Source organism: Rhinolophus hipposideros (assembly GCF_964194185.1).
Source record: "Rhinolophus hipposideros genome assembly, chromosome: 22".
NCBI lineage: Eukaryota > Metazoa > Chordata > Mammalia > Chiroptera > Rhinolophidae > Rhinolophus > Rhinolophus hipposideros.
Genome location: NC_138068.1, coordinates 44,451,064 through 44,478,894, shown reverse-complemented (window position 1 = coordinate 44,478,894; position 27,831 = coordinate 44,451,064). Strand labels below are relative to the sequence as shown.

At 40.1% G+C, this 27,831-nt stretch overlaps 1 protein-coding gene across 1 annotated transcript; it reads right to left on the bottom strand.

The window, feature by feature from the left end:
• Nucleotides 1-1,621: 1,621 nt before the first annotated feature.
• Nucleotides 1,622-22,770, bottom strand: NANP (N-acetylneuraminic acid phosphatase). Its single transcript, XM_081033328.1, has 2 exons — nucleotides 22,614-22,770; nucleotides 1,622-7,824 (listed from the first exon to the last, which is right to left on the bottom strand). Exons 1-2 carry the CDS (start codon nucleotides 22,698-22,700, stop codon nucleotides 7,165-7,167), a joined length of 747 nt encoding a protein of 248 aa, XP_080889454.1. The 5' UTR covers nucleotides 22,701-22,770; the 3' UTR covers nucleotides 1,622-7,164.
• Nucleotides 22,771-27,831: the final 5,061 nt, after the last annotated feature.

The window sequence follows — 27,831 nt, the reverse complement described above, 5'->3', positions numbered from 1 at the left end:
ATACATACCCTATACATACTCAACCTACTCCACATAAACACACCTCTAGACACACTCATATACACTTTCCCTCTACTATTCACATTCCCCATACCCATATGTACTCACACATCCAATTTCATACATGCACACAAAGCATAAGTTTTACCCTATTTTCTAAAATGTTGATGATAATTTTCTCTATACCCCTGAGCCTCATATTCACAGCCTGCTTTTCACTGCTCATCCTCCCTGTCCAAATTTCATTTCTCTCCATCCTCTCCCTACGCAGATCCCTTTCTTCAATCAGGCTAATCACTTCCCTTCTTTTGAGACTTTAAACTCCTACTGATGAGCACTCAGTGCCTATCACTCAGTACTGGGCCAATAAATTTGTGAACTGAATTCTCTCTCTGCAAATGTTCTCTCCCTTCTTTGTGCCCCAAATATTTCGCTTCCTTCAATACCCATCTTCAATGAAGCCACTATACAGTAGATCCCTTATCTGACATTCTTTTAGAAAGTATTAATCTATTTTGTACCATACTCCTTCTTACTTATGTACCAGGATGTCAAAATTGAAACTGGGATCTAAGTCAGTAGATATTAGTTACCAAAGTGAGTGTGAGAATCCTTGGAAGAGTTTTCAAACTAGTTAGTCAAGAACTTGTTTCCTGACTTTTGAGCTCTGTAACATTTCATAAATAGAAAAGATATGAGAAAGTGGAGGTGGAAGGGAATTTACGGGATTTCTTTGGAGAGAGCTACTGTGGCCTGTGTGTCTATCCCTTGGGGGCATGGTAGAGGAACTACCTCCATGACTTTAGACCTAGAGAGCGGGATCCAATGATAAAGCACAGAGAAAGGTTAACATGTACTTCCTGCAGAAAGCATGCAAGTTCAAGGAGCCTGTGGCAGGTGAGTCAGGGATAATGAAGGGCTGTGGGTGCGGTGTAACTTGATTCTCATTGATGGTGGTGCAGGGAGGGAGGGAGAACAACCTAGAGTCATTTAGTTCTTCCCCGGAGGACTGCCTGGGAAAGGGGTTTCCACTGGTGAGAGTCAGTGGTGGACAGGCCTGCCAGAGAATCAAGGCCATATGGTCAATTCACTGGAGAAGGGGCCCAGAAGCAGCAGCTGGGAGAGTCCAGCATGGGCCTCTAGAGTCCCTGGAAGTGCCTAAAAGGTAGTCAGGTGTGAAAACTTGTTGGCCTACAGGCTTTGGTTCCAATTCATGACAGTAGCAGGCTCTGGGCAAGTGAGAACTTCCATGTCCACCCTCCATTCCCCAGCTTGCACGGAGGAAATGCGTGTAGAAGTAGCCAACCATCCCCACAGAGAGGCTCCAGTAAGCACAGGTCTTGTAGGGGGCACAGGCAGGGTGCTGGGTAGTTCTGCTCATAAACAAAGATGGAAGTGTGAACTAATCTTTGGATTGGATCCTTCACATGTCTTAATCGAGATTGTACTTGTTGAACAGACTGTCTTTACCCCATCGTACATTCTTGCTTCCATTGTCGTAGATTAGATGGGCATATAGGCATGGATTTACGTCTGGACTCTCTATTCTGTTCCATTGGTCTATGTATCTATTTTTATTTATTTATTTATTTATTTATTTATTTTATTTTTTTTTATGCCAATTTTTAATTTTATTGTAGACTCTATTTTAGTACCAGAGGTTAAATTTTCATCACCAAAAAATGAGAATAACAGCTACTACTAAGGTAATGAGCTGTGAAATTCATTCTCCAGTATTGCTTTGAAAATACACCCCTAGGTGGTTAAGAGAAAAATCTGACTTTATCCAAATGCATTATTTAACTGGAATTCTTCAGTCATCATCTACTGTTGGCTTGATTGTCACGCCTCTTCTTATTTGACCCCAACCAATTAAACGCCAGTGTTTTTCAACTCTTCGGCTAAGGGCAATTTTTTCTCCTACTTCTGTGCACACAGGATTAGTCAAAACGATTTTGCCCAAATCGGCCTTGACTGCACTAACTCTTCCTCCTGTTGACAGGGATCCTATGTTCACCATGAGCACTTCATTCTTAGACAACTTTTGCACCTTTGCTGCTTTCTTGTCTCCTTCAGTGCGTACACCTAGCAGCCGTCTAAGCAGGAAATAGGAGATTTCCAATTCTGTGAAGATCTCAGGTAAAGCTCCAACTGCACCGAGTACCTGCCCCACCATTCTGTCAGCTCGGCACAAAGATTGTACTTGTGACTTCAGGTGATCATAGAACTGTTCCCCACGAATGAGCAGAACAGGCTGCAATTTTCATCTAGTTTTTATTCATTGGCAGGGCTTGAGTCAATGTTCAAGGAACAGGTGACAGAAAAGTTCATTCTGATTCCACCCGTGTCATCCTTGTTTGGCACACTGGTTACACACGTTTTTCTTATTAAGTTCTTTAGTTTTTATATTTGACTATCTGGTTTTCCAAATGTGAACCTCTCATTTTCTTTAACCTGCCACAGTATCCAACACTTCATTGGGAGTGGTTAACGTGTGCTGGGGCTAGCAAAGAATTTGGTCAACCTGGAAAGAGTGGGACTGTCTGTGGCCAGGCTCTTGCACCGTGGAATTTTGCATAAGCCATTTCACCAGTTTCAGTGTCTACACTGATTGTACCCACTATTCTTTGCTCCATGTTGTTTATTATTCTTAGATGGAGGAGTTAACCCACAGAATTCCCACAAAATTTGTTTATTCCAAGGAGTTAAATGTAACAGCAGCTGTTTTCAGGGGAGACTGTAACTATCTTATTTTACCGACATCTGCTAGACCCTCAGTGAAGCGCTCTTTGTGTGGTTTTCCAAGTGTATTTTACTGTTATTTTACTTTATTAGGTTTTCAAGTACAGATTTCAAGTTTGGGAGATGTACAAAAAGATTAAATACACGTCTAATGATTAGGTACTCAGCAACTGGAATATGAATGACATACACTAACAAATAAGCCATAATAAAATTTAACTTTTAAATCATTTAAAATTGTACTATTTAAGGGCATTAAGTACATTCACCATGCTGTGAAACCATAATCACTACCTAGTTCCGGAACATTTTCATCACCTGAAGAGGAAAACCTGTACCCATTAAGCAGTTACTCTTCATTCTCATTTCAATAAAATGATCAACATTACATTTTTTTGGACATAATGCTATTGCACACTTAATATAGTGTAAACGTAACTTTCATATGTACTGGGAAACCAAAAACTTCATGTGACTCACTTTATTATGGTATTTGCTTTATTGTGATGGTCTGGAACAGGACCCACACTATCTTTGAGGTATGCCTGTATGTACAGATACATACACAGGAAGCTGCTAACAGGGAAGTGAGTCCCTGGGAAAGAGATGAGAATTTTTACCATTCACCCTTTTTTATTCCTTTGGCTTGTGTATCACAAATAGTGCTTATTCCAAAATGGATATATTCCTTAATTTAAAAAGAGGATGGAATGAAAAACTTTGAGTATCATATATAGTAAGGAATTTGCTTTATAAATCTTGCTTCAGTTAAATATATAAAACTATTTAATACGCACACACATACATATATTCACTGTAAATAAATGTTTAATGGGTTGTGATGGAGAATGTTTCTTATTGCAATTGCAAATAAGTTTGAAAGTGTTAAACCAAGTATCTCTGTAACTATCATAAACTGTAACTGTCTGTAACTGTCTTTTCTACAATACTTTTGGGTTCTGGGCACTACTGTTACTGGGAGTGACGTTGTACCTTGGCTGTCTTCTTGAAGCAAAGAATTCAGTCGAGACATAGTTTGTGTAGCACAGAACAGCAAAAAGTTTATTAGTAAAAGCTAGCACTCTCTGAGACATGGAGTGGGCTGACCCAAGAGAGGGAAGCAGCCTCTCCTTACATTGTATGAGTTTTTATTTCTATGGGTACAGTTGTCTCTCTGCCTCTCTGTAGTACCTCTCATTCTCCCACCTGGTGTACCTCGTATTCCCTTCTTGTTCTCAAGGTTGTCTGAGCTTATTAAAAAGGCCCTGAGAAGCAGGGTGTATATTCTGATAAGCAGGATGGTTTTTCTCTCTCTAGCGTCTAACAATACATCCCTTTGATTTAGGGACAAGCGTGAGCCTGGAATCCTGCTGGGCTAGTAAGGCATTTGTACCCTGAGGGCAGCTGTAAGGGGTTTTGACCTAACTGGAGTTGCAGGAAGGGGCTTCTAACCAGGGTTAGGTCTCTCCTTTTCCTGATCATTTCTATCGATCTACGTACCCTATCAATACCATATCTAATTTGTTTGTGCACCAGTGGGTGAATGTATATATGGAATTAAAAACATCCATCTTTAAGTCAGTATTGTAGGTGTCTACCTTAGGCCTTCTTCTCTAACTATAGTGTGCTTGGGACAGCCTTTGGACAATTGAGACTTTATGATTTTGAGCATACTACTATGGGGAAATTAAAAAAAATTAAGATGAGAGGACACTACTGTTACATCATTTTTTAAAAAATTTTAAGGAATATTATTCTAAAACAAAAACCTTAATAAACTCATAGGTCTATTCCAAGATTTCTTCATATCTTCTATAACATTCCACTCAGAAGGCAGAAAACCACAAAGTCCTTCTCTAAGGATGGGAGCAAATAGAAATATTGCATTACTGCACTGTATAAAATACAAACTGTGAAGACAAGGAAAGTCAATGATTTCATTTTCCACCTCCCAGATGACTTTTGTTGAATAACAGCTCACCTAGCATCCTAAGAGCTATCTCACTGAGATTTGCCACTGTGATTTACAAGTGATGAACCCCCTCCAGTTAGCATAATGAATGTGACACTGCCTACATCCATCCTGTGGGACAGCCAAAGGACACTCAGCATGACACATTATTTTAGAGAAATCATGCACATAATTATTCTTCTGTCAAGATCCTCCAACTTAACAATTTTCAAATAGCTAAAATATAATTGAGGTCACACGGGCATCAAACCTGGAACTATGCACAAACATACCCTGTTCACAAATGTTCAGCTGTATAGCAATAGCACCCTGGGACAGTCAACGGCACAATCACATTTTTAGAAATCAAGAGAAGTAAACACAACAGAGCATTTGCACAATAGCAGAGAATTCTGTTCTTGGTAGTAGACAGGAAACGAAATAGGTTCATAGAGGCATAATCCAGAATCTAAGTATCAGAATCATAGGATACTTGAAAAAGTCATAGCTATATAAATCCTAACAGACAGTCTAACATTTTACCTTAGTAGTTTCTTATAGAAAAATGAAAACAATCTTACCAAAATACAAAGTCATTATTTCTTTTTAAAGATTTATTTATTTTTAAATTTTATTGAGGAATATTGGGGAAGAGTGTGTTACTCCAGGCCCCATCAGCTCCAAGTCGTTGTCCTTCAGTCTAGTTGTGGAGGGCGCAGCTCAGCTCCAAGTCCAGTTGCCATTTTCAATCTTAGCTGCAGAGGGCGTAGTTCAGCATCCCATGCAGGAATTGAATCAGCAATCTTGGTAACAGTTAGTGCTCTAAGCAACTGAGCCACCTGGCCATCCCTCTTTTTTCTTTAATTGCCCTTTGGTTATAAGTTGATGAAACCATGAGACTGCCTAGAAAAGTTTTCTAGTTGCAAGATGCCTTGCCATGGAGTAATTAATTAGTAAGCTCAAAGTGAACCCTGAATTGGATACAGAAATTTGTGAAACGATATATTTCTCAAATTTGAAAAACAGGAGACTGAAGGCAGATGGTAACACTAAGAGCCAGTAAAATATTAAAATGGCAACCTGGAAATGGTTCATAGCAAATATTAATTTTCTATTAATCACTTGGGTAAAACTATTTAGTCAGTAGAGAATAGATGGGACATGGTGTGGGCTGGGGGTGCCTGGTTAGGCTGCACAAAGGCAATCCCCTCTGATGTACCCACAAAAGGCAAATGACTTTTGGTGACATGTGGCTTGCACTTATCCCCAGCAAGACAGTACAGTCCCCTCAACTCCACTGTGTACCTGGGAAAAGATAATAAAAATACTTCCATGAGAGGTAAAGACTAACAGGAAACTACAAGCTCACTTTGGAAAGATGTGAGCATGTCATGGGAAAGGAGCACCACGTGCTAATTTTCAAGATTTTTTTCCTGGAGGAATCTATTTGTTATGTATACAATATAGGAAAATTGGAGCTCCCCCCCACCCCCAAAGGAAAGGTCATGCAGAAAAATTAGATTCATAAAAGAAAGTATACAAAGTAGGTGAAAATACGGTGTATTTTTAAAAAATACATTAAATAATCTCACTATGAAATGCCTTTGATTTGCATGTGACTTGGGATTGACTTTATATGAACGAGGTCTAGCTGTTCTGATAAATCGCTATTATATACGAGTTGGAACGTGTATTTTTAAGCCAGAACATAAAACCTGTTTTTGTGCATCCACGTATAGGCTATCCCGTGTGCTATCTTCTTGGATCCCAGATGCTAAAAAATAAATAACTTTGAAAAAACCTCAAATCACAGAATAACATATTCTTCAAGTTTTCTTTTCTTTCTTTCTTTTTTTTTTAAAGATTTTATTGGGGAAGGGGAACAGGACTTTATTGGGGAACAGTGTGTGTTTCCAGGCCTTTTTTCCAAGTCAAGTTGTTGTCCTTTCAATCTTAGTTGTGGGGGACACAGCTCAGCTCCAGGTCCAGTTGCCGTTTTCTAGTTGGAGGGGCCACAGCCCACCATCCCTTGTGGGAGTCGAAGCAGCAACCTTGTGGTTGAAAGGACGCGCTCCAACCAACTGAGCCATCCAGGAGGCAGCTCAGCTCAAGGTCCCGTGTTCAATCTTAGTTGCAGGGGGCACTGCCCACCATCCCTTATGGGACTCCAGGAGTTGAACCGGCAACCTTGTGTTTTGGCCCATATGGGAATTGAACCGGCAGCCTTTGGAGTTAGGAGCATGGAGCTCTAACCGCCTGAGCGACCAGGCCGGCCCCCTCTTCAAGTTTTCTTGATCACATTACTAAAACCAACGTGTATTCTGAACACCAGATATAAATACCAGTAAGTGGTTGGTTGGCTATTAAATCACAAGTGAAATTATTCTTAGAACTGGGTCACAGTATATAGAACGTCTTACATTTTTTTAGTTTAAATGCTGTAAAATACATAATCATGCCTTTTATGTGCTTTAAGCGGACATACTGACTTTGCAGTCTATGCTTTGTAAAATAGCAGGTAACTCTAGCACAGAAGAAACTATATAATGTGGCATGGGGGATGACTTTTGTGGCACTATTCCATTTTTATTTACCCAGACTGTTGCTTTCAGCCTTGCATTGAGGCCTCCTTGTATATCAGTTTCTAGTGTGTCACCAACCATCACACAGTCCCCAGGCTGTACTCCAAGGAGATTACAGCAGTAATAAAATATGGAAGGTGCTGGTTTCTCTTCTTTCTGTTCTCCGCCTACAACGATAGCGTCAAAATAAGACTGACAGGCACAAGCCTCGATCTTCTCCCTCTGTGTCTGTCTGTCTCCATTTGTTAATAAAAGTAGGTAGACCTCCTTTCGAAGTTCAGTGAGCATGGCTTTGACATCTTCTGCTATTGTCATATGTTGTAAACGTGTAGATTTCCACAGGAAATAACATTCTTCAGCTAATTTCCTATTAGCTGTACCACCTTTCGTTTCCTGGATTGCTTCTTCCCAGTGTGAAGTCCTTAGATCAGTAATGCATGTACTGGAAGGATGAAAACATTCCTTGCTGAGTTTAACTTGAACTTTGTCACAGATGATTTCAGCCTCTTCTTTGTAATAATGGTATTTTGATTGTAAGAGCTTTATCACCTAAATAAAGGAAAATAACTCCATTAACACACTTTATGTCTTTAATTGTCATGCCGTGAGAAGATGTGATCCTATTAAACCCAGAGCAGAGATTCTGACTCCTCTCCTGTCTTAATGCAGCTCTATTACTACACCATTTCTTTTTTTTAAATTAAATTTATTGGGGTGACAATTGTTAGTAAATTTACATAGATTTCAGGTGTACAATTCTGTATTACATCATCTATAAATCCCATTGTGTGTTCACCACCCAGAGTCAGTTCTCCTTCCATCACCATGTATTTGATCCCCCTTACCCTCACCACCCACCCCCCCACCCCCTTACCCTCTGGTAACCACTAAATTATTGTCTGACTACACCATTTCTGATGGGAATTGGTCTCATTTTTAAAGAGTACCAGAGTGAAGATCTCCCAACCTCTCTAGACAAGCAATTCTCTTTTTCTTTTTCTTTTTTTTTTTTTTTTTACCAATTTCTATTCTAAAAAGATTCTTTATATATAGCTAATAAAAGATTCTTTATATATAGCTAAAAAAATGGGATGTGTGTGTGTGTGTATTGATATTGTTTTTTAAGTTTTCTCATGTCATGTTTTGAGATAAGGTTAAATAAAATTTCATCGATAACTTTTTCAAAAGTTTCTTGTATGTTTTCCATCATTGTAAAATAGAGTGCTTTCCTATAAAAATCATTAGAATAGGTGATCGAAAGAAATGAGAGCATATCATAATATTAATAGCATCATGAGAGAAACAGCAAGAATATAAATGAATATTAATAATATTTTATCATTGACTATGAATATAAAGTTTGAAAGGTATAAAAGGTATAAAGTTTGAAAGTTTGAAAGGTATTTCTGTATCAGTTTTAGTTGAAGGTGGTAGACTTAAACTGTCAAATGAAAAAGTCCTTAATTTGGCAGTTTAAATCTACCACCTTTCATTCTGATCATGAAGACATGAAAATAAAACTTGTGCTTATATTTCATAAAACATTGCAATTTTCTAACAACTATTATTTAGATTCTTCCCAGAAATAATGCTAATTAATCTCAGCTTTTCTCTTTTATATGCATTTTATGTTTTGAAGACCTAAACTGACCATCATATAAAACAGGATCCAATTCTGTACTTTTAAAAACGTGTATATAACTCTAATGGAATCAAGCATGTTCTGTGTTTTCAGCAGTTTCATGACCCACTCAGTGCTTCTTCCAAACCTAATTTCCCAGATAAAAAAAATTCAATAGCTCTGAGTCACTCCCTGTTACCCTGGTTCTGATTCCCTTTTCAGAATTAAGCACTCCTTCTCATGTTCCCACAACTCTTTATCTTGGCTTTTATTACATTTGGCCTGTCTTCTAACATTTACTAAAACCCTAATGTGACAAGCATTATGCCCAATGCCCACATACATTATTTCTACCTTTCTAAGTCTGCAACAGAGTTCCCTTTTTGAGATGAGGAAGTGGAAGTTCAGAACTGTTAAGCAACTTGCTCGAGCTGGGATTTAAACCCATACTTGCTTACTTCCAAAGCCCACATGCTTGCCTTTATACTACTGTATTAGGCACTTGGAAACTGGATCCCTTGTCCTCATGACATTATCTGGCAAGGAAAAAGCAGATATGGAAGCACCACAAATACTGTGTTAAGTGTCATGACAATCTTATGAATAATAACTGGAAATAAAATGAAAGATACAAGATATTCCACAGGGTTGTTGGGAAAGGTTTGGCAGAGGAAGAAATATTTCAACCAAAGAGTTACCAACCCCCTAAGGTGGGGTTGGGAGGAAGATAAAATCATTCTAGACAGAAGGAACAGCATGAACAAAGACACAGATCTTGGAATTTTGTGAAATGGGAAAGACAAGAATCTTACTTCAGCCAAAATGGAAGTCATGTGAGGGAGGATGCTAAGAGATGAGACTGGAGAGGCTGTTTGGAATCAGTATGTAAAGACCCTTGAGTCCCAGGCTATCCCGTGTTTCCCTGAAAATAAGACCTAACTGGAAAATAAGCCCTAGCATGATTTTTCAGGATAACATCCCCTGAACATAAACCCTAATGAGTCTTTTGGAGCAAAAATTAATATAAGACCCAGTCTTATTTTCGGGAAAACATGGTAGCAGATGCTACCCAAATCACCTTGGCACACACTCTTCATATACATGCCAATGTCTTCATACTGTAAATGTTTTGGCTCTCTGCCTGAAGGCTTTATTTGGCCACAGGAGCACCCATGCACATAGGCTGGGCTGAAATGTTGCAGACCTCAACCAATGAAGGACAGAAATTGGTGAATAAACATTATAGCTTTCTTGCCCCTTGGAAGGGACAAAGAAAGCATGTTCTGCATACTGTCTCCCATAGTTCTCTAGCTGTTCACACCAGTAACCTCCTCTTTTATGTAATCTATATTCAATTCCTTCCCTTCTCTGTCTTACTCACCACACCCCTAGAGCGCTTTCTGGGATCACCTCCCAAACAAACTACATGCACTTGAAGTCCCTGTCTTAGGGACAACAGGGGAAAGTCAACCATGCCGAGACTATTTTGTATCTTTGAAGATAAGTGCAGTACACGTAGTTTGGACTAAAAATTGTCTGCTGTTGAAAAAAGAGGTCAAACAAGTTAAAGTGTGTTGCCCTAAACTATACAGGGAATAAGTGGTATGCTACTCACACCAGACACTCAATTTACCTACTGAAAATATGAAAGATGAATAGACACATTCTTCTTCCTTCAGAGTATAACAATCACTTACATCAAAAGTAAAGATTTTTTAGGCTATTTGTGCTCATCAGAAAATGCAATAATTAAAAATTTTTAGTCCAAGAAAAACATACCAGTTCTAAGAATTTTAGGTGAAGGCAAAAGACTGAAAAATTTTGCCTCATAAGGTTAAACTTCAATGAACAAATCAAGTTTTTTCAACTTTCATTGCTATGTCACCATCTTTTATAATAATGTCAATTGAATTACTCTTCATCTATGATTGAAGGTCATTCTACAGTTTCAACAGCACTATGGTTGCACAATAAAAAGAAGCAGGCCTCTAGGACTCCACCATGCTTGAGCTTAAATAGGAGCTAACTCAGTAAACAGAGAGCTGCCAATAGGAAACCAATTTTATGTTACTGCAATTGGCAATTCATTAAGTACATTCTTGGATCTCTGAAAAAGCAGAATTAGCTTATCTTAAAAAAGAAATTCTTGTAAAGGCATAGTATACCATTCCCACGGTTCAAAATTTCTTCCCATTACACCCCCTGAATTAACTTTCCCATTTTATCACATAGCAACTAATTACAGATTCATTTGAGAAAACAAGTAGCATTTTAATAATATTAACATCCTTGGGAAAAAAGTTTATCAGTCATTCACATATTAATATTAGATCAAACAGAAATAATACCCAAGTTGAATTAGTACATGTTATTATTAGTATAAACTCTCCTAACATTTGCACTGAGAAAACGGGAGTTTTGATTTAATTGGGGGTGGAGGAAAAAGAGCTCTAACTTGGAGGTGTGATGACATTTTGCGCAAGGGGTAAGGCAGGCTTGAAAAAAAATTGTGAGTAGAATAAGCCCACCAGGTACTTACAGACCTGAAGAAAGATGCCCTAAGATAGTTGAGGCTAGGGAGTGGGAATGGGGAATCAATTTGTAGACATAATACAAGCTAAAACTATCTACTTCAAAACTCTATTTAACAAAGATGGCAGATTAGGTAAAAGCTATGCCTACTGCATCCCAGGACCATACCAAAATTACAAATATAGAACAATTAACCTGATGAATCATCTGAAGACAAGCTGAACAAAACCCCTATAACTAAGGATATAAAGAAGCCACATTGAGAGTGGTAGGAGGGGCAGGGACAAGAAACGGGCTAATCGCAAAATCCACAGAGAGTGGCTCAACACTGGGTGGAGTGGCTACCTCGGTGGTGGAGGTCCCCCCTAAAGAGGGAGGGGTCCCAGCCCCACACTGGGCTCCCCAGCCTAAGGGTCCTGTGACAGGAAGAGGAGTTCCCACGGCATCTGGCAGGGAAACTCGGCGAGCACTCTGTCTACCTCTCCCAGTGACACAGAAGGCAACTAGAAACCCAGACAACCTCTTATAGAGTTCACGCACAGACTTGCTTGTAAATACTCCCCTGGTCTCTGGTGGAGGAACAGCAGCTTGGGAGGCCCAGAGATGTGCAGGGGAAGACTGAATTGTATGGCTTCGGTGCGAGGGCTGTAGGGACAGGAGCCATTGTTGTCCCAGTGTGAAGTGCGACATGTGTAGCCTACAGGAGGGTGCCATCTTTTCAACGTTGAGCCCTCCCCTAAAGGGCCAAGGCTAGGACCACATTGGTCAGGTGGAATCTGTGCATGTGCACTGCTTTGGTGATGCCCTGGGTCTCCACCCCCTGCACAGCTGGTTCTACACTCTGGACTGCTGGCCCTGCCACACCGGCTGTGGAAGCCTTTTTGCAGTGGTGGGTTACCCATGGCAGCCTGGGAAATGTTTGCTGGTGGGCGGTGACCCAAGACCTGCTCTGCAGCAGCTTTTTAGGCAGCTCTTGGGGACCTATGAACCTGAAGTGGGAAGTGGCTGACTGAAGTGTTCTTGGGGCATTTTTGCAGGGTGCCCAGGGGCCTGGCACTAGTTCGAGAATCAAGACTCCACTGACTTTGTAGAAATAACCAACCACACCCCTTAGCTCCCAGGAAACCCCACCACCTAGAGCTGCAATGCCAGGGGCACTCTTGGTGCTTGGGTGGCCAGCCCCACCCCATTAAGCCATGGAAGACGTTTATAGCAGCAAATGGCCCAGTGACAGCCTGAAGAGCTTTTGGTGGTGAACAGTGACCCAAAACCTATGCCTCAGGCCCTACAGGGCAGCTCTCAGGTATTTGCCAGCCCAAGGAAAGTGGTGGCAAGCTGTGGTGTGCTAAGGGCATTTCGCAAAGTGGTCATATGCCAGGTACTGCCCTGAGGCGAGCAATGGCTGGTTGCAGTGTTCTTAGTGCACTGTGCGAAACAATTACAGGTTGGAAACTGGTACAGGAACTGAATCTGCATTAACTTTGTAAAAACCACCAGCCATGTCTCATGACTCCCTGGGACTGTACCCCGCCCAGCTAATGCTACATCGCCGAGGGCACTCTCAACACCAGGTCAACCAACCCAGCCTCCCTCCTAAGAAGACTCTTTCAATGATTGGGCCTTACAGGCCGCCAGCGGATGGCAATAGGCCTGGGGGCCCTGGACCTTTTGCTAAGCTGTCCCAGCCCCACTACTAGTGGCAGCCAGCCACGGTTCACAGTGAGGCCAACCCTACATGCCTTCAGGTCCAGCACAGGCAGCAGCCAAACATACTGCTTTATGGTTCCTACCAGGTAGCCACGGGCAGGTAACAGGCAAGACTGAAACTAGCGTGCACGGGAGCTCCTACCAAGAGATACCAGAAATACCACACCCAGAAGCCAACTTTAGACCATACCAGAGCACTACCTGGTTAGCCCCACAAGCAGCACACCCGAAAACAGGGTCTCAACAGGCATTAAGAGCCCACAGGGGGGAATCTTCTTCTGAGGGATGAGCCCACACAAACCAGCTCATACACTGTTGGCTGACTCACAGTGAGTCAGACTGGGAGTCAATCCCACCCACTGACACAATCAAGGCTTACTTACAACAGGAGAACACACACAAACACTCAAGGAACACTCCTGGAACATACACATAGGAGACCAGGAAGACTGTGTCATTGGACCACACAGGACACATACTATACATAAGGCCACCCAGCAAAGACTGAGAGACACAGTAGATCTACCTAATACATAGAAGTAAACACAGAGCAGCAGCCAGAATGAAGAAACAAACAAACAAAAAACATGTCCCAATTAAAAGAACAGGAGAAACATCCAGAAATAAAATTAAATGAAATGGAGACCAAAAAAAAGAAAAACCCTACCAGAGACAGGTTATAAACACTGGTTATAAGAATACTTAAGGAACTTAGTGATAACTTCAACTAAGAGATAACAAGCATAAAGAAGGACATAGGAACCATAAAATAGAGCCAGTCAGAAATTAAGAATACAATAATTGAAATGAAGAATATACTAGAAGGAATAAACAGCAGATGAGATGAAGCAGAAGGTCAAACCGGCGATTTAGAAGACAAGGTAGCAGAAAACACCCTATTGGAACAACAAACAGAATAAAGAATTAAAGAAATGAAGATAGTTTAAGGGACGTTGGGAAAACATCAAGCGTAACAACATTCATATCATAGGAGTACCAGAAAGAGAAGAGAGGGAGAAAGGGACGGAGAACATATTTTAAGAAATAATGACTGAAAAGTTTCCAAACCTGGTGAAGTAAATATACATACAAGCTCAGGAAGCACAGAGTCCCAAAAAGGATGAACCCAAACAGGCCCACACCAGGACACATTATAATTAAAATAGAAAAAGTTAAAGATAAAGAAAGAATCCTAAAAGCAGCAAAAGAAAGGCAACTAGTACCTTGTAAGGGATCTCCCATAAGACTGTCAGTTAATTATCAACAGAAACTTTGCAGGCCAGAGAGGGAGGCAGGAAATATTCAAAGTGATGAAAAACAAAGGCTTATAACCAAGACTACTCTATTCAGCAAGGCTATCATTTAAACTTGAGGGAGAGATAAAGAGCTTTCCAGACAAGAAAAAGCTACAGGAATTCATTATCAATAAGCCAATATTACAAGAAACCTTAAAAGGACTTTTAAGTAGAAATAAAGGAGAAAACAAACAAACAATGAAGATCGAAAATATGAATAATAAAATGGCAATAACTATGTGCCAATCAATAATCACTTTAAATGTAAACGGATTAAATGCTCCAAACAAAACACATAAGGTAGCTGAATGGATAAGAAAACAAGACCTATGCATATGCTGTCTACAAGAGACCCACCTCAGAATGAAAGATACATACCGACTGAAAGTAAAGGAATGGAAAAAGATATTTTGCGTAAATGGGAACAACACAAAAGCTGGAGTAGCAATACTTAATAAACAAATACAAGGTAGGACAATTAAGTTTGAGAACTCATCCTAGAAAAAGTGCTACATACCTCATTGCTGACTATCACTATGGTCACCTTTGAAGTACTCCCGGTGAGTACTATGCACCAACACCAGTGCCTAGTCCACCCTTCAAAGCGATTTGGAACTCTTTTTCTGGAATGGCCATTCCAACTCATTTTCAGAGCTGTCATCGTTTTTTACCTTTGAGGTCCTGAATGTCATCAAGATGTCTTCCTTTCAATATTTCCTTTATTTGGGGGTAAAGAAAGAAGTCATTGGGGGCCAGACCAGGGGAGTAGGGAGGGTGTTCCAATACAGTTATTTGTTTACTGGCTAAAAACTCCCTCACAGACAGTGCTGTGTGAGCTGGTGCATTGTTGTGATGCAAGAGCCATGAATTGTTGGCGAAAAGTTCAGGTCATCTAACTTTTTTCACGCAGCCTTTTTAGCACACCCAAATAGTAAACTTGGTTAACTGCCCAGTTGGCACAAATTCGTAATGAATAATCCCTCTGATATCAAAAAAAGTTGGCAACATTTTGCAACAAGTTCATGAACTTGTTAGACCTCGTAGACTATAAAATGAAGACTATAATAAGAGATAAAGAGGGACATAACATAATAATAGAGATCGATCTAACAAGAGGACATAATCCTAGTGAACATTTATGCTCCCAGCAGAACACCTAAATATATAAAGCAAATACTGACCGACATAAAGGCAGAGATCAACCATTAACACAATTACAGCAGGGGCCTTTAATAACCCACTGACACCAATGGACAGGTCTTCTAAATGGAAAATCAACACAGAAACAGTGGCCTTAAGTGATACACACTAGACCAGATAGATTTAATTGATATTTTTAGAGCATTTCACCCTAAATCAGCAGAATATATGTTCTTTCAAGTGCACATGGAACATTTTCCAAGATAGACCACATGTTAGGCCACAAAACAAGTCTCAATAAATTTAAGAAGATTGAAATCATATCAAGCATCTTCTCTGACCACAATGGTATGAAACTAGAAATCAATTACAAGAAAAAAACTGAAAAACACACAAACACATGGAGACTAAATAACATGCTACTAAATAATGAATGGGTCAACAATGAGATCAAGAAAGAAATTAAAAGATACCTTAAGACAAATGATAATGAAAATACAATGACGCAAAATCTATAGGACATAGCAAAATCAGTCCGAAGTGGGAAAGTTATAGCAATGCACGCCTACCTAAAGAAACAGGAAAAAAACTCAAATAGACAGTCTATTTTACACCCAAGGGAAATGAAAAAAGAACTGTAAATAATATAATAATTATATATAATAATAATCCCAAATAATTATATATAATAATAATAATCCCAAAGTGAGCATAAGGAAGGAAATAATAAACATCAGAGAGGAAATAAATGAAAGAGACTAAAAAAATAATAAAAAAGATCAATGAAACCAAGAGCTGATTTTTTTAAAAGATAAACAAAAATTGACAAACCTTTAACCAGACTCATCAAGAGAAAAAGAGGACCCCAATAAATAAAATCCAAAATGAAAGAAGTGACAACCACAGAAATACAATTTTGAGAAAATACTACGAATAACTATATGCCAACAAATTAGACAATCTGCAAAAAAAATGGATAAATTGCTAGAATTATACAATCTTCCAAGGCTGAATCAAGAAGAAGCAGAAAATCTGAACAGACCAATTACTACCAACGAAATTAAATCAGTAATCAACAAGCTCCCAACAAACAAAGGTCCTGAACTAAGTGGCTTCCCAAGTGAATTTTACCAACATTCAAAAAACAATTAACACCTATTCTCCTCAAACTATTCCAAAAATTCCAGGAGGAGGGAAGCCTCCAAAGCCTATTTGAGGAGGTCACCATTACCCTGATTCCAAACCACACAAAGACATTAAAAAAATACAAAAATGAAAACAAACAAAAAATCGATATCCCTAATGAACACAGATGCAAAAATCCTCAACAAAATATTAGCAAACCAAATTCAGTAATTCATTTAAAAGATTATACATCACGATTAATTTGGATTCATTCCTGGTATGCAAGTTTGGTTCAATATCCACAAATCAATTAATGTGATATACCACATAAACAAAATAAAAAATAAGTCATATGGTCACATCAATAGATGCAGAAAAAGCATTTGGCAACATCCAGCATCCATTTATGATAAAACAAAAAAACTCAGCAAAGTGGGAATAAAGGTAACATAACTCAACATAATAAAGGCCATATGTGACAAAACCACAGCTAACATCATAATGGGGAAAAGCTAAAACCATTCCCCTTAAGATCAGAAAGAAGACTAGGATGCCCACGTTCACCACTTTTATTCAACACAGTACTGGATGTTCTAGCCACAGCAATCAGACAAGAAATAAAAGGCATCTAAATGAGAAAGGAAGAAGTAAAAATGTCCTTATTTGCAGATGACATATTATGTATAGAAAAACTCAAAGATTCCACCAAAAAATTATTAGAACTGATAAATGAATTTAATAAAGTAGCAGGATACAAAATTAATATTCAGAAATCAGTTGCATTTTTACACACTGATAATGAACTATCAGAAAGAGAAATTAAGAAAACAATCCCATTTACAACTTCATCAAAAAAATACTCAGGAAAATATTCAACCAAGGAAGTAAAAGACCTGTATGCAGAAAATGATAAGACATTGAATAGAGAAATTAAAGAAGATACAAATAAATGGAAACTTATACCATGCTCTTGGATAGGAAGAATTAATACAGTTAAAATGTCCATACTACCCAAAGTAATATATAGATTCACTGCAATCACTATCAAAGTACCAATGGCATTTTTCACAGAACTATAACAAATAATCCTAAAATGTATATTTCAACCATGTAGACCCCAGATAGCCATGGCAATCCTGAGAAATAAAAACAAAGCGGGAGATATCATGCTACCCGATATCAAGTTATACTACAAGCCTATAGTAATTAATAAAGCATGATAGCGCCATAACAACAGACACATAGATCAATGGAACAGAATAGAAAGCCCAGAAATAGATCCACGCCTATACGGTCATTTAATCTATGACAAAGGAAGCAAGAATTTACATTAGGGTAAGTCTATTGAATAAATGGTGCTAGGAAAACTGGACAGAGACATACAAAAAAATGAAACTGGTCCACATTCTTATGCCACACACAAGAATAAACTCAAAATGGATTAAAGACTTAAATGTAAGACCCGAAACCGTAAAACTACTAGAAGAAAATATAGGAAGTAAACTTTTAGATATTACCCTTAGTAATATCTTTACTGATATATCTTCTCAGGCAAGGGAGACAAAAGAAAAAATAAACAAATAAGACTACATCAAACTAAAAAGTTTAGTAAAGGAAATCATCAATAAAACAAAAAGACATCCTACTGAATGGGAGAAGATATTTGCCAATGACACTGACACATCTGATAAGGCATTAATATCTAAACTTAAAAAAAAAAAATTCCAAGAGAAAAACAGCAAGCAATGTAAAACGTGGGCAGAGGACTTGAATAGATATTTCTCCAAAGAGGACATACAGATGGCCAATAGTCATATAAAAAGATGCTCAATGTCACTAATCATCAAAGAAATGAAAATCAAAACCACAATGAGATACCACTTCACTCCTGTCAGAATGGCTATCGTCAATAAATCAACAAACAAGTGCTGGTGAAGATGTGGAGAAAAGGGAACGCTTGTGCACTGTTGGTGGGATTGCAAATTGGCCCAGCCACTATGGAAAACAGTTTGGAGTCTCCTCAAAAAGTTAAAAATACAACTACCTTATGACGAAGCAATTGCACTCTAGAGTATTCATCCAAAGAAATCCAAAACACTAATTTGAAAAAATATATGCACCCCTATATTTACTGTGGGGTAACTATTTACAATAGCCAAGATATAGAAACAACTGAAATGCTCATCAAGATGTCTCTCGGAAAAGACATTGTGGTACATTTATACAATGGAGTATTACCCTGTCATAAAAAATAATGAAATCTTACCTTTTGCCACAATATAGACAAACCTAGAGGTTATTATGCTAAGTGAAATAAGTCAGACTGAACAAGATAAATCCCATTATGATCTCACTTATATGTGGAATCTAAAAAATAGAATAAACGAACAAACAAAATAGAAATAGACTCATATATACAGAGAACAAAGTGATGGTTGCTAGATGAGAGGAGGGTTGGGGATGGGTGAGAAAGGTGAAGGGATTAGGAAGTACAAATTGGTAGTCACAAAATAGTCACAGAGATATGAAATACAGTATGGGGAATATAATCAATAATGTTGTAAAGACTATGTAGGGTGTCAGATGGGTACTGGACTTACCAGGGGGATCACTTCATAGATTATATAAATGCCCAACCACTGCCCTGTGCACCTGAAATTAATATAAAATACTGAATGTCAACTGTAATCAAATATACAGAGGGTGCCAAAAAAAGTATCCACATTTTAAGAAGGGAAGAAACTGTATTAAAATTGTAATACCCAATATATACCGATAACAAAAGATGAATACAAGTCATGTGTATACATTTTTTTGGCACTCCCAGTATACATAAAGTGACGGGATGTAAAGTACAACATAGGGAGTATAGTCAATGGTATTATAATAGCTATGTACAATGTCAGGTGGGTAACAGACTTGGTGGGATTATCACTTTGTGAGGGGTGTAAATGTCTAATCATATGTTATTTTGTACACCTAAAACTGAAAAAGAAAAGAAACAACTCTATTTAAGGCTGTATCTTAATAATGTACAAAAAGGAAACTATTCTTCTATATCCTGCTCTCTGGACCCAGAATTAAAGTTAATGCTATCAGTACCAACATTTAGCTAATTGTGATTTAAGAAGACTTTTTGAGGGCTACAACCATATAACACTATGATTAAGATAAGAAGTGGCTGAACTCCAAATAAAACAAAGTTAAAAATACATGCTCACAAACTATGACTGCCTGTATATATCCTAACAATTCAAGGACTCCTGTTTTTAGTTCAAGTCTTTGCTCAAACATTTTCCACTTATTGTGACCTAAACTGACCTACGTATGTAAAACTACAATTTGTTCCCCTCTCCAATTTGCCTAACACAGTTATAAATACATTTGATGTATTATGTTCACTGTTATCCTTCCTAGAAAGTAAAACTTAAATTGCAGAAATCTTTTTTGCTTTGTTCAGAGAAACCCTAAATTTCTGAATAAGGCTTCCTCTTGAGTAGCGACACTGAGACAGGCCTGAGAGAGTGGAAATAACTTTCCCAGAAGATTTTTAAAAAATTAAAGTTGATCTATATAGTCAGTAAGTATATGACTCGTCCCCAAGACCAAGGCAATGGTTTGACCTTTCCCCCTTCCTCTTTTCTTAACTCATTCAGAGTGATTTATGAAAGCTGGAATATTACTTTTAAATAGGCCAACATTTGTGGGTGTTGTTATATTCTTATGTGATAAAGCATTCCTTGTATAGTCAAAAGCACACAGTTCAAAGAAGTTGGCAACAGAACCAAGTATGGGGAGACCTGGATTTTGATCCATCCATCCAGCTTCCATTCAGCATTTACTATGTGTCAAATGGAGATGACTGACAGTTCCTTCTTAGGAAGCTCAGTTTACTTGTGGGCATCTGAGTTGCAAAAAAAACTGTAATATTCTTTGGCAAGTGCATTAGGAGATACCTGAACAAAATACACTGCTGCTATAAGGGAGGGTGTAAAGACCAGGGAGAAATACAATCTAACATTTGTTTCACAAATTTTAAGATGACATTAATGTGGACAAGACCATAGCAACAGTCTTCAGTGGTGTCAAAACTGCGGCCCGCAGGCCAACTGCGGTCTGTAATCCATTTTTAATCGGCCCGCAGCAAATTCCAAAAATATATTTAGTTTACTTAAATAAACCAGGTGAGGCAATACATACTTCACCTCGAGTGAGTGGCCCGGCTGTTTGTGTATTTTATCGCATATGGCCCTTGGTGAAAACGGTTGAAAAAGTTTGGACACCCCTGGAGATGATAGAAGAGTCCAGCTTTAACTAAGACAAAGGCCAGGAGGCTATGCAAATGATGGACTGAGTGACAGGCTGGATAGTGGTACAATTTATCAAGTGAACACTGGATGCAATGTACTTCCACTGCATTATACTAAGCCTACCTGATAAGATTGTTGAGGCCCAATATCATTATTCAGATTTTATAATGAGGATGTGAGGCTTAGAGTGGTTGAAAAACTTGTTTAGGTACTTTCTGCTAGGTATTGGGAGAGCTGTGATTTAAACTCAAATGCTTGATTTTAAAGCCTCTTGGCCTACAGCATGATTTGGACTAATTGCAACACCTTGGGCTTGGCCTGCCAAGAACACATAGGTTAACATGTACTGTCTGTAGCTAGAGATACTAGAGGCAATATAGCACAGGCTGTTGTCCCTTAGGTCAAGGTCAAGGGTGTGAAAACTGAAGGTATGGTCAATAGTGTGGAATGCCTCAGTAAAGTCATTAAGATAAAATTAAAAGATCCACTGATTCTGGCAAACTGGAAAATACCTAATGACTTGTCAAGTCAATTCCATTCTAGTGACAAAAAGGAAAGCTACACTGCAGTGGATTTAGGAGTAAACAGGAGGTAGAAACTTGGAGATAATGGGTATAGATTCCTCCTGAAAAACACAGCTGTTAAGCGATAGGTAACATCTAGTGGAGGAAGTTCCAAGGGAAACATTCTGTTTATTTTGTTTTTAAAGTATGGGGCAGACCTAAATATGCAGGAGTGGAATGCACAGAGGATGAAGATACAAGAGACAACAGCTAACTAACGAAGCATGAAGAGGAAGGGCCATTCAGGGAGGGAAGGATTAGCTTTTGAAAATGGGCTTTTCACATCTGATAATCCTTAGTTTTCTCCTTAAATCTGAAGGCAGAGGGAAAGAAAGCTGGGATGGATTTAGGGGCTTGAAGAACATAGGAAAGGGCGAACACAGCATCTGTGCGTCTAGAGGAGAGGACGCTGCTGAGCACCGCCTGGAGAAAGGAATGCCATGCCCTGTGCAGGGCGGACTTCTGGGCATCCCTCAGAAATGTGCTCAGGCGACAGGAGGGCAGTTTCTGCGGAAAGCCTCTGCAGTCCATTAAGCGCAGGCTCACCACCGACAGCTGTGCAGCTTCTCGAGTCTCCTCAAAACTTCCCGGGGAGCACGCAGTGAGGGGACAACCCTCTCCCGAGGTCAGAGCCTGCTGCGTGCACTCATTCTGGGGAAGTCGCACCTGCCGTGGCGAAAAGCCAGGCGACTCGCGGCGTGCTGCGACGGTGCTGCAGGTTTGTGCGTAACTGCCGTCGTGGCAGCTTGAATGATATCCTTCCGGGTCCCTCCTTCAAGAAGCCAGCTTCCCAGAGCCTCTGCGTGCACAGGCAGGCGACCTAGGCCGCGAGGCTGGGGGAAGGCGGCCTCCGCCGCCCACCCATCCTTCTCCGCTCCCCCGGGAAGCGGGGGTGCTGTGTGCGTCTCCGGGGCCCCTGAGGGGTCACTGGCCCCGGGCGCGGTGTAAGTGGCGGGGGGGAGGACGCCGAGAACAGGGCAGCGCGCGGTACGCGCTGGGACGCGCCGCCGGCGTCCGCAGGGCGCTGGGGGTCCCTGGGAGTTACCTCCAACGTGGCTCTTCTACTCGCCTGCGCCGTGTCCACGAGCGTGTTGTCCAGGTCAAAGAACACGGCCCGCACACCCAGCCCCATCCCGCCGGCGGCCAGCCCCGCGCCCCGCTCCCCGCTCCCCGCCCGCCTGCGCAGGCGTGAGGCCGCTTCTCGCGCCAAGGACGTGTGGGCGGAGCTCTGAGGGTCCCCTGACCCTGCCACACCCACAGTGGCCGAGCTCCCGCGAGATTTCTCAGGGCGTGAGCGCCTAGGAACTGCGATATCAGGTCACGCTCCGGAATCGTGGTCTTTAGGGCGCGAGAGATCGTCTGAGTCGCTTGCGGTGGAGGGCGATTGGAAGCGCCGTTTTCCTTGTTTGCAGCGGCCTTGTGCTTATCTGTTTGTTCGTTTGGCCCTGCTTCAGTGAGGCAGATGTCACGACTGCTCAGGGGGTGGGGCGGACGGAGGGGGTGTTCTGTGCTGTCTGGCACCGCCAAGGAGGTTGAGAAGAAGCTGGCATCCTTCATTAGGCGGCTGGCTTATCGCACAGGGAGCTGTCGGCGGCTGTGCAGTTGTTGGCGCTGAGACGTCGCCGGCCCTTTGCCTTAAATTGGTCTGTGTGTGTGTGTGTGACTACATCCCAGGGACAGGGCACCGTTAGTAACAGGAGCACCAGAGGGGTGCAAAACTGTGCCAATGTAAGAAATATCCAAACTTGTAGAGAATTTGTGTAAGTTTATTTGAGCCAAATAGACAATTTCAGGGAAGCAGAATCTCAAGGAATTAAAAAAATGCTTGGGAGAATGGCAGTTTGGCAGCATATTTTATACATTAGAATCAAAGGAAAAGATGTAAAAAGGATTACATGAAATCCATTGGTGGTAGACTGAGGGAGTGAGAGAAAGCAAAGTTGGGGGGCGTGGAATCTCTGGCATTGAATAAAAAGCAAAATGGAGAGACACAAACAATTATAGTACCTAAAGATGGTCTCTGGCCAACAAGATAACGGGTTCTGTGGTCTCCTGCTCTAGTGTCAGCAGCTGTGCCATGAGGGGTTTGGAAAAGATTACTCTGACATTTCAAAGGTACTGTTTATCTTAGATGCAAAAAGACAACAGACAGGCTCACTTAAGGTAAAGACTGACCTTTCTCAAGGCAGCTACAGGCCAAGGATGTGACTACTCGCCATGGCCTGCTTTTAGTGAGGAATTGTTATGTTCAGAGCATCCTATGTGATTACTTTTGTTCTGAGTTCATAAGGCCCACCATGCAGGCCTCCCCTGAGTTTGTCAAGTTTACTGTGTGACTTGTTTTTTGTCCACAGCTGTCATTGCCAGTGTTTTAAAAATCTTGTTTAATTATAGCTTATTATGTGCATTGTATTTTTCAAGCTCGGAAGCCTCCCACCTGGGCCTTACTGTGTTTACCTACTAGACTGTGGTACCTGTGTTAGAACTGGAGCCCTCAACAGTACATTTTTAAAAGGTGTAACCTGGGATGGCCAGGCCAGTTAACTTAGTGGGTTAGAGTGAAGTGCTGTTAACAACAAGGTTGCTGGTTCGATTCCCCACACGGGCCACTGTGAGCTGTGCCCTCCACAACTAGATTGAAACAACTGCTTGGCTTGGAGCTGATAGGTCCTGAAAAAACCTATTAAAATAGGTAAAAGTTTTAAAGGTGTAACCTGGATTTTTTTTTTTAGAGTCCTTGACCGCTGTGCCTGAAGACTGAGGGCTCTGTAGTGTCTGCCTGATACTTTGTCCACCTTAACTTTTTCCTACGGTCTTGCATCTTCTAACTTTTCAGGTATAGCAAGAGGTTGAGGGACCTAGACAGTCTATTAAAGCTCCAGAAGGGTAATAATAATAACTATTTCCTTCTGCTGTTAGCAGAACAATGATTTTGAAACTGTCAACCAAAGGTCGTCATTGCCAGTTCAGCACCAATAGGAATTGGGGGTGTGGTAAAGGGGAGAGTTTATTTAGTGAAAATAGCTCAGGTGAAACGCCTGGGTAAGTTTGCTCAGGTGTTACAGCTCCAGTGTTACAGCTTTGGCTGGGAAACACCGTCTTTGAGGGAAATTAAAAGTGCACTCCATTGAGGCCAAAGTGAAGCTGGTTTATATAAAGAAGAGTACCCACCTCCAGTCCCTGATTGGTCCTGTCTCATGCAGATGAGTACTCCAAATCCTCGCAGGTTGATCCAAAAAGCACTATATTGATTGGTTGACAAAAATACAAATGAGAGTAGAGCTGTGCCCCTCTGACTGGACTGGGAAAGTCTCAGTCGTATTGGTTGAATTTTGATCCTAGGAGCTATCTTATAAGGGTTGATTCAGACAGCAGGAGCACAGCTCAGTTTTCAGTTTTTCTCTGGTACACATTGTGCATGAGAATCATCAGCAAACAACGGGTGCTAGACTCTGGTTATTTTCAGCAGATATATTCTTCTCAGGGTCAACAAAACTATCCCAAATTTTCTGTATAAATTGTCTCTATTGGGTAACTTTATGGCCTGTCATGAGATTTTGTTGGAACTGTGAACTAAGAGTGGTTTTTACATTTTTTTTAAATGATTGAAAAAACCAAGGGAAGAGTATTTATGACACATGACAGTTACATGAAATTCAAATTTATGTGTCCGTAAATAGTTTTATTTGAAGCCAGCTACATCCATTCAATTGTGTGTTGTCTTTTGCTGCTTTGCCCTACAATGGCAGAGTTGAGTAGCTACAAGTGAAACCATATGGTCTGCAAAGCCTAAAATATTTACTATCTGCACTTTATAGACATGATTTACCTACCCGTGAGGTACATGATTGACAGTTGGGCTGCTGGTGTTCAGTAGAATTTGATTGTCTTATCTTTATGTTAATAGATTTGTCTTCTGCAGTGGCAAACTATGGTTTCTGTATGTTTTCGAGCAGAATCACTGTTGACCTCTTTGCTCCTGTGGAAAAGAAGCATATACATTCCTTAAAAACATGACTGTGTGGTTGCAGGGCTAGTCTATCAATTTTGGTCATTTAGATTAGCAGTCAGTCAAAATTGTGAGTGTATTAATTAGAGTTACCTGAACTATCAGAATAAATTTAGCATAATACTGTTTATGGGCCTATAAACTTAAAGGATTGGAGCAGTTTGGTTTGTTTTTCTTTTCCTTTCTTTGGTGTAGATCTAGAGTTATTGACTTAGGCACAATCCAAACTCAGAAGAGACATAACAGTCTATAATCAATCCTCTTGACTTAATGGGTTGGGTGTTTGACAGGTTTTCCTCTGTGACAAATAGTCTAATGGCATTCCATGACCTGTCCAACTTTGCTACTTAGCGAGAGGTGATTGCCAGATACAGTACATCCTGACAGCTTTAATTCCTTCTACTTAAATGTCTTGAGGTTTTAGGATGTTGCAGTTAATATTTGTGAACCAATGAGTTTTCGTGTAGCATTTTAAGGTAGTGAGATGTATAGGCTCCTGATTATAGATGGGCCTTAGATTATTAAGCACAACATTTAAGCTGGTCAGATTGGCAGATTTAACACTAGTACCTAAAGGAGGTCTTCATATTTGGAGGAAGCAAGGTCTAAGTAAAAGATTGGTAATTGGGAGACTTGATCTAGGAACAAATAAAGTAAAAACTAAATGGTAACGCTGCTTCTCCTGCGATGTGCATAATGGTCCATAGTGTGCATTTTCTGCTTCCCTGCATTGATCCTGGCATTTCCTACCTTAGGGAAAGTGTCTCCCAGACCCTTGCCTCTCACTTTCCCTGTACAAGTTCATTATAAATCCATGACCTCAAAAGAGAGGTTTGCCTTGTGGTTTCTCAGAATGGGGTATTGCTAAGATACCAGAAGAGAATCTCACAGGCTCACACTTTATCTACCCAGCTATCATCAGCTGTACCCACCCACCTTGCCTGATAACCTTAAATGAGCCATCCCTGCAGCCTTTTATGGCCAACCCTTTCAGTTCCCTATATCCCCACCCCTACTTAGGGACACCTTTTCAGCAGTTCTTTTCTCCTCTCTTTTGTATCATCAAAAATTTTCCATCTGTTTGTTAACTTAAAAATAAAAAAGAACTTTCAAAGTTAGAGGCAACATGCATTTATTTGAGGTCAAAGAATAGCTATTTGGGATGCACTGATTCAGGCAGAAGTCCAAATAGTGTTCCAATTAGGAGACAAAGGCAATGGGTATTTAAGAGAAAGGGAAGGGGAACAACTACATCAATAGAAGGAAGGCATTTATATTGGTGCAGATAATACAGTACAGTTAATTCTAAATAATGTTTTTAATTTTCAGTCTAGTAGCCATCAGTCTGGTAGTCATAATATATCTGCTTTCTCATTAGCTGCAAACAGTTCTTTAGGGCACAAGGTTGCCGTAAGCCCAGTCCAAAGGTTATTTTGCATTGTTTTAACATTCCAAAGGTTTGAGGTGTAAGACACTCAAGCCAGTTCCTCAGGGATTGAAGATACAGCTTCATGTTTTCCATACAAATATCCAGTTGTCTCAGCAACATTAATAAAAGGACTTTTTCCATTAAAAAGTGTTTGGTCCACATATATTTAATATAATTATTGATACGATTGGGTTTAAGTGTACCATCCTGTTATTTACTTTCCATTTTGCACCTTTGTCGTGACTTTCTGCCTTTTTAAAAAAATTGTTAGTTTCAGGTGTACAAAATAATGTAATAGTTAGACATTTACCCTTCACAAAATGATAACCCCCCTACCCCAATCTGGTATTGTACTACCCCTCTGATATTGTACATAGCTGTTACAATTCCATTGACTCAATTCCCTTATGCTGTACTCCACATCCTGTGATATATATACCGGGGGTGCCAAGAAAATGTATACACATTTTAAGAGATGTTATCTATGTATTACTTCTTGAAGTTGAATTGAATTATGGTAGCAATGTGTAGTATGATGTACGGTCAAAAGATGTTTTTGGGAATGATCGATTTTACTTCCAACAAGATGGCGCCCCACTGCCCTTCCACCGAGATGTGAGAGCTTACCTTGATGAGAATTTGCCAGAACAATTTCACTTTCTGGAATGAAAGCCATATTAAGGCATGGAATGTTTTCCTCCCTGTGTGTGGCATAACCTGTGTTTGCTCTGGGAATAGGCTACCAGTACTAGCTTTGTGGGCAAGATGCTGATTCTCCCCATGCCTCAGTTTCCTCATCTGTGAAATGGGGATGAGTAACATGAG

Coding starts and splice junctions, on each gene's coding strand:
- NANP (XM_081033328.1), bottom strand. CDS start 22,700: ATGGGGCTGGGTGTGCGGGCCGTGTTCTTTGACCTGGACAACACGCTC. Junction 7,825..22,613: donor GTAGAAGAGCCACGTTGGAG/GTAACTCCCAGG, acceptor TCCTTTATTTAG/GTGATAAAGCTCTTACAATC.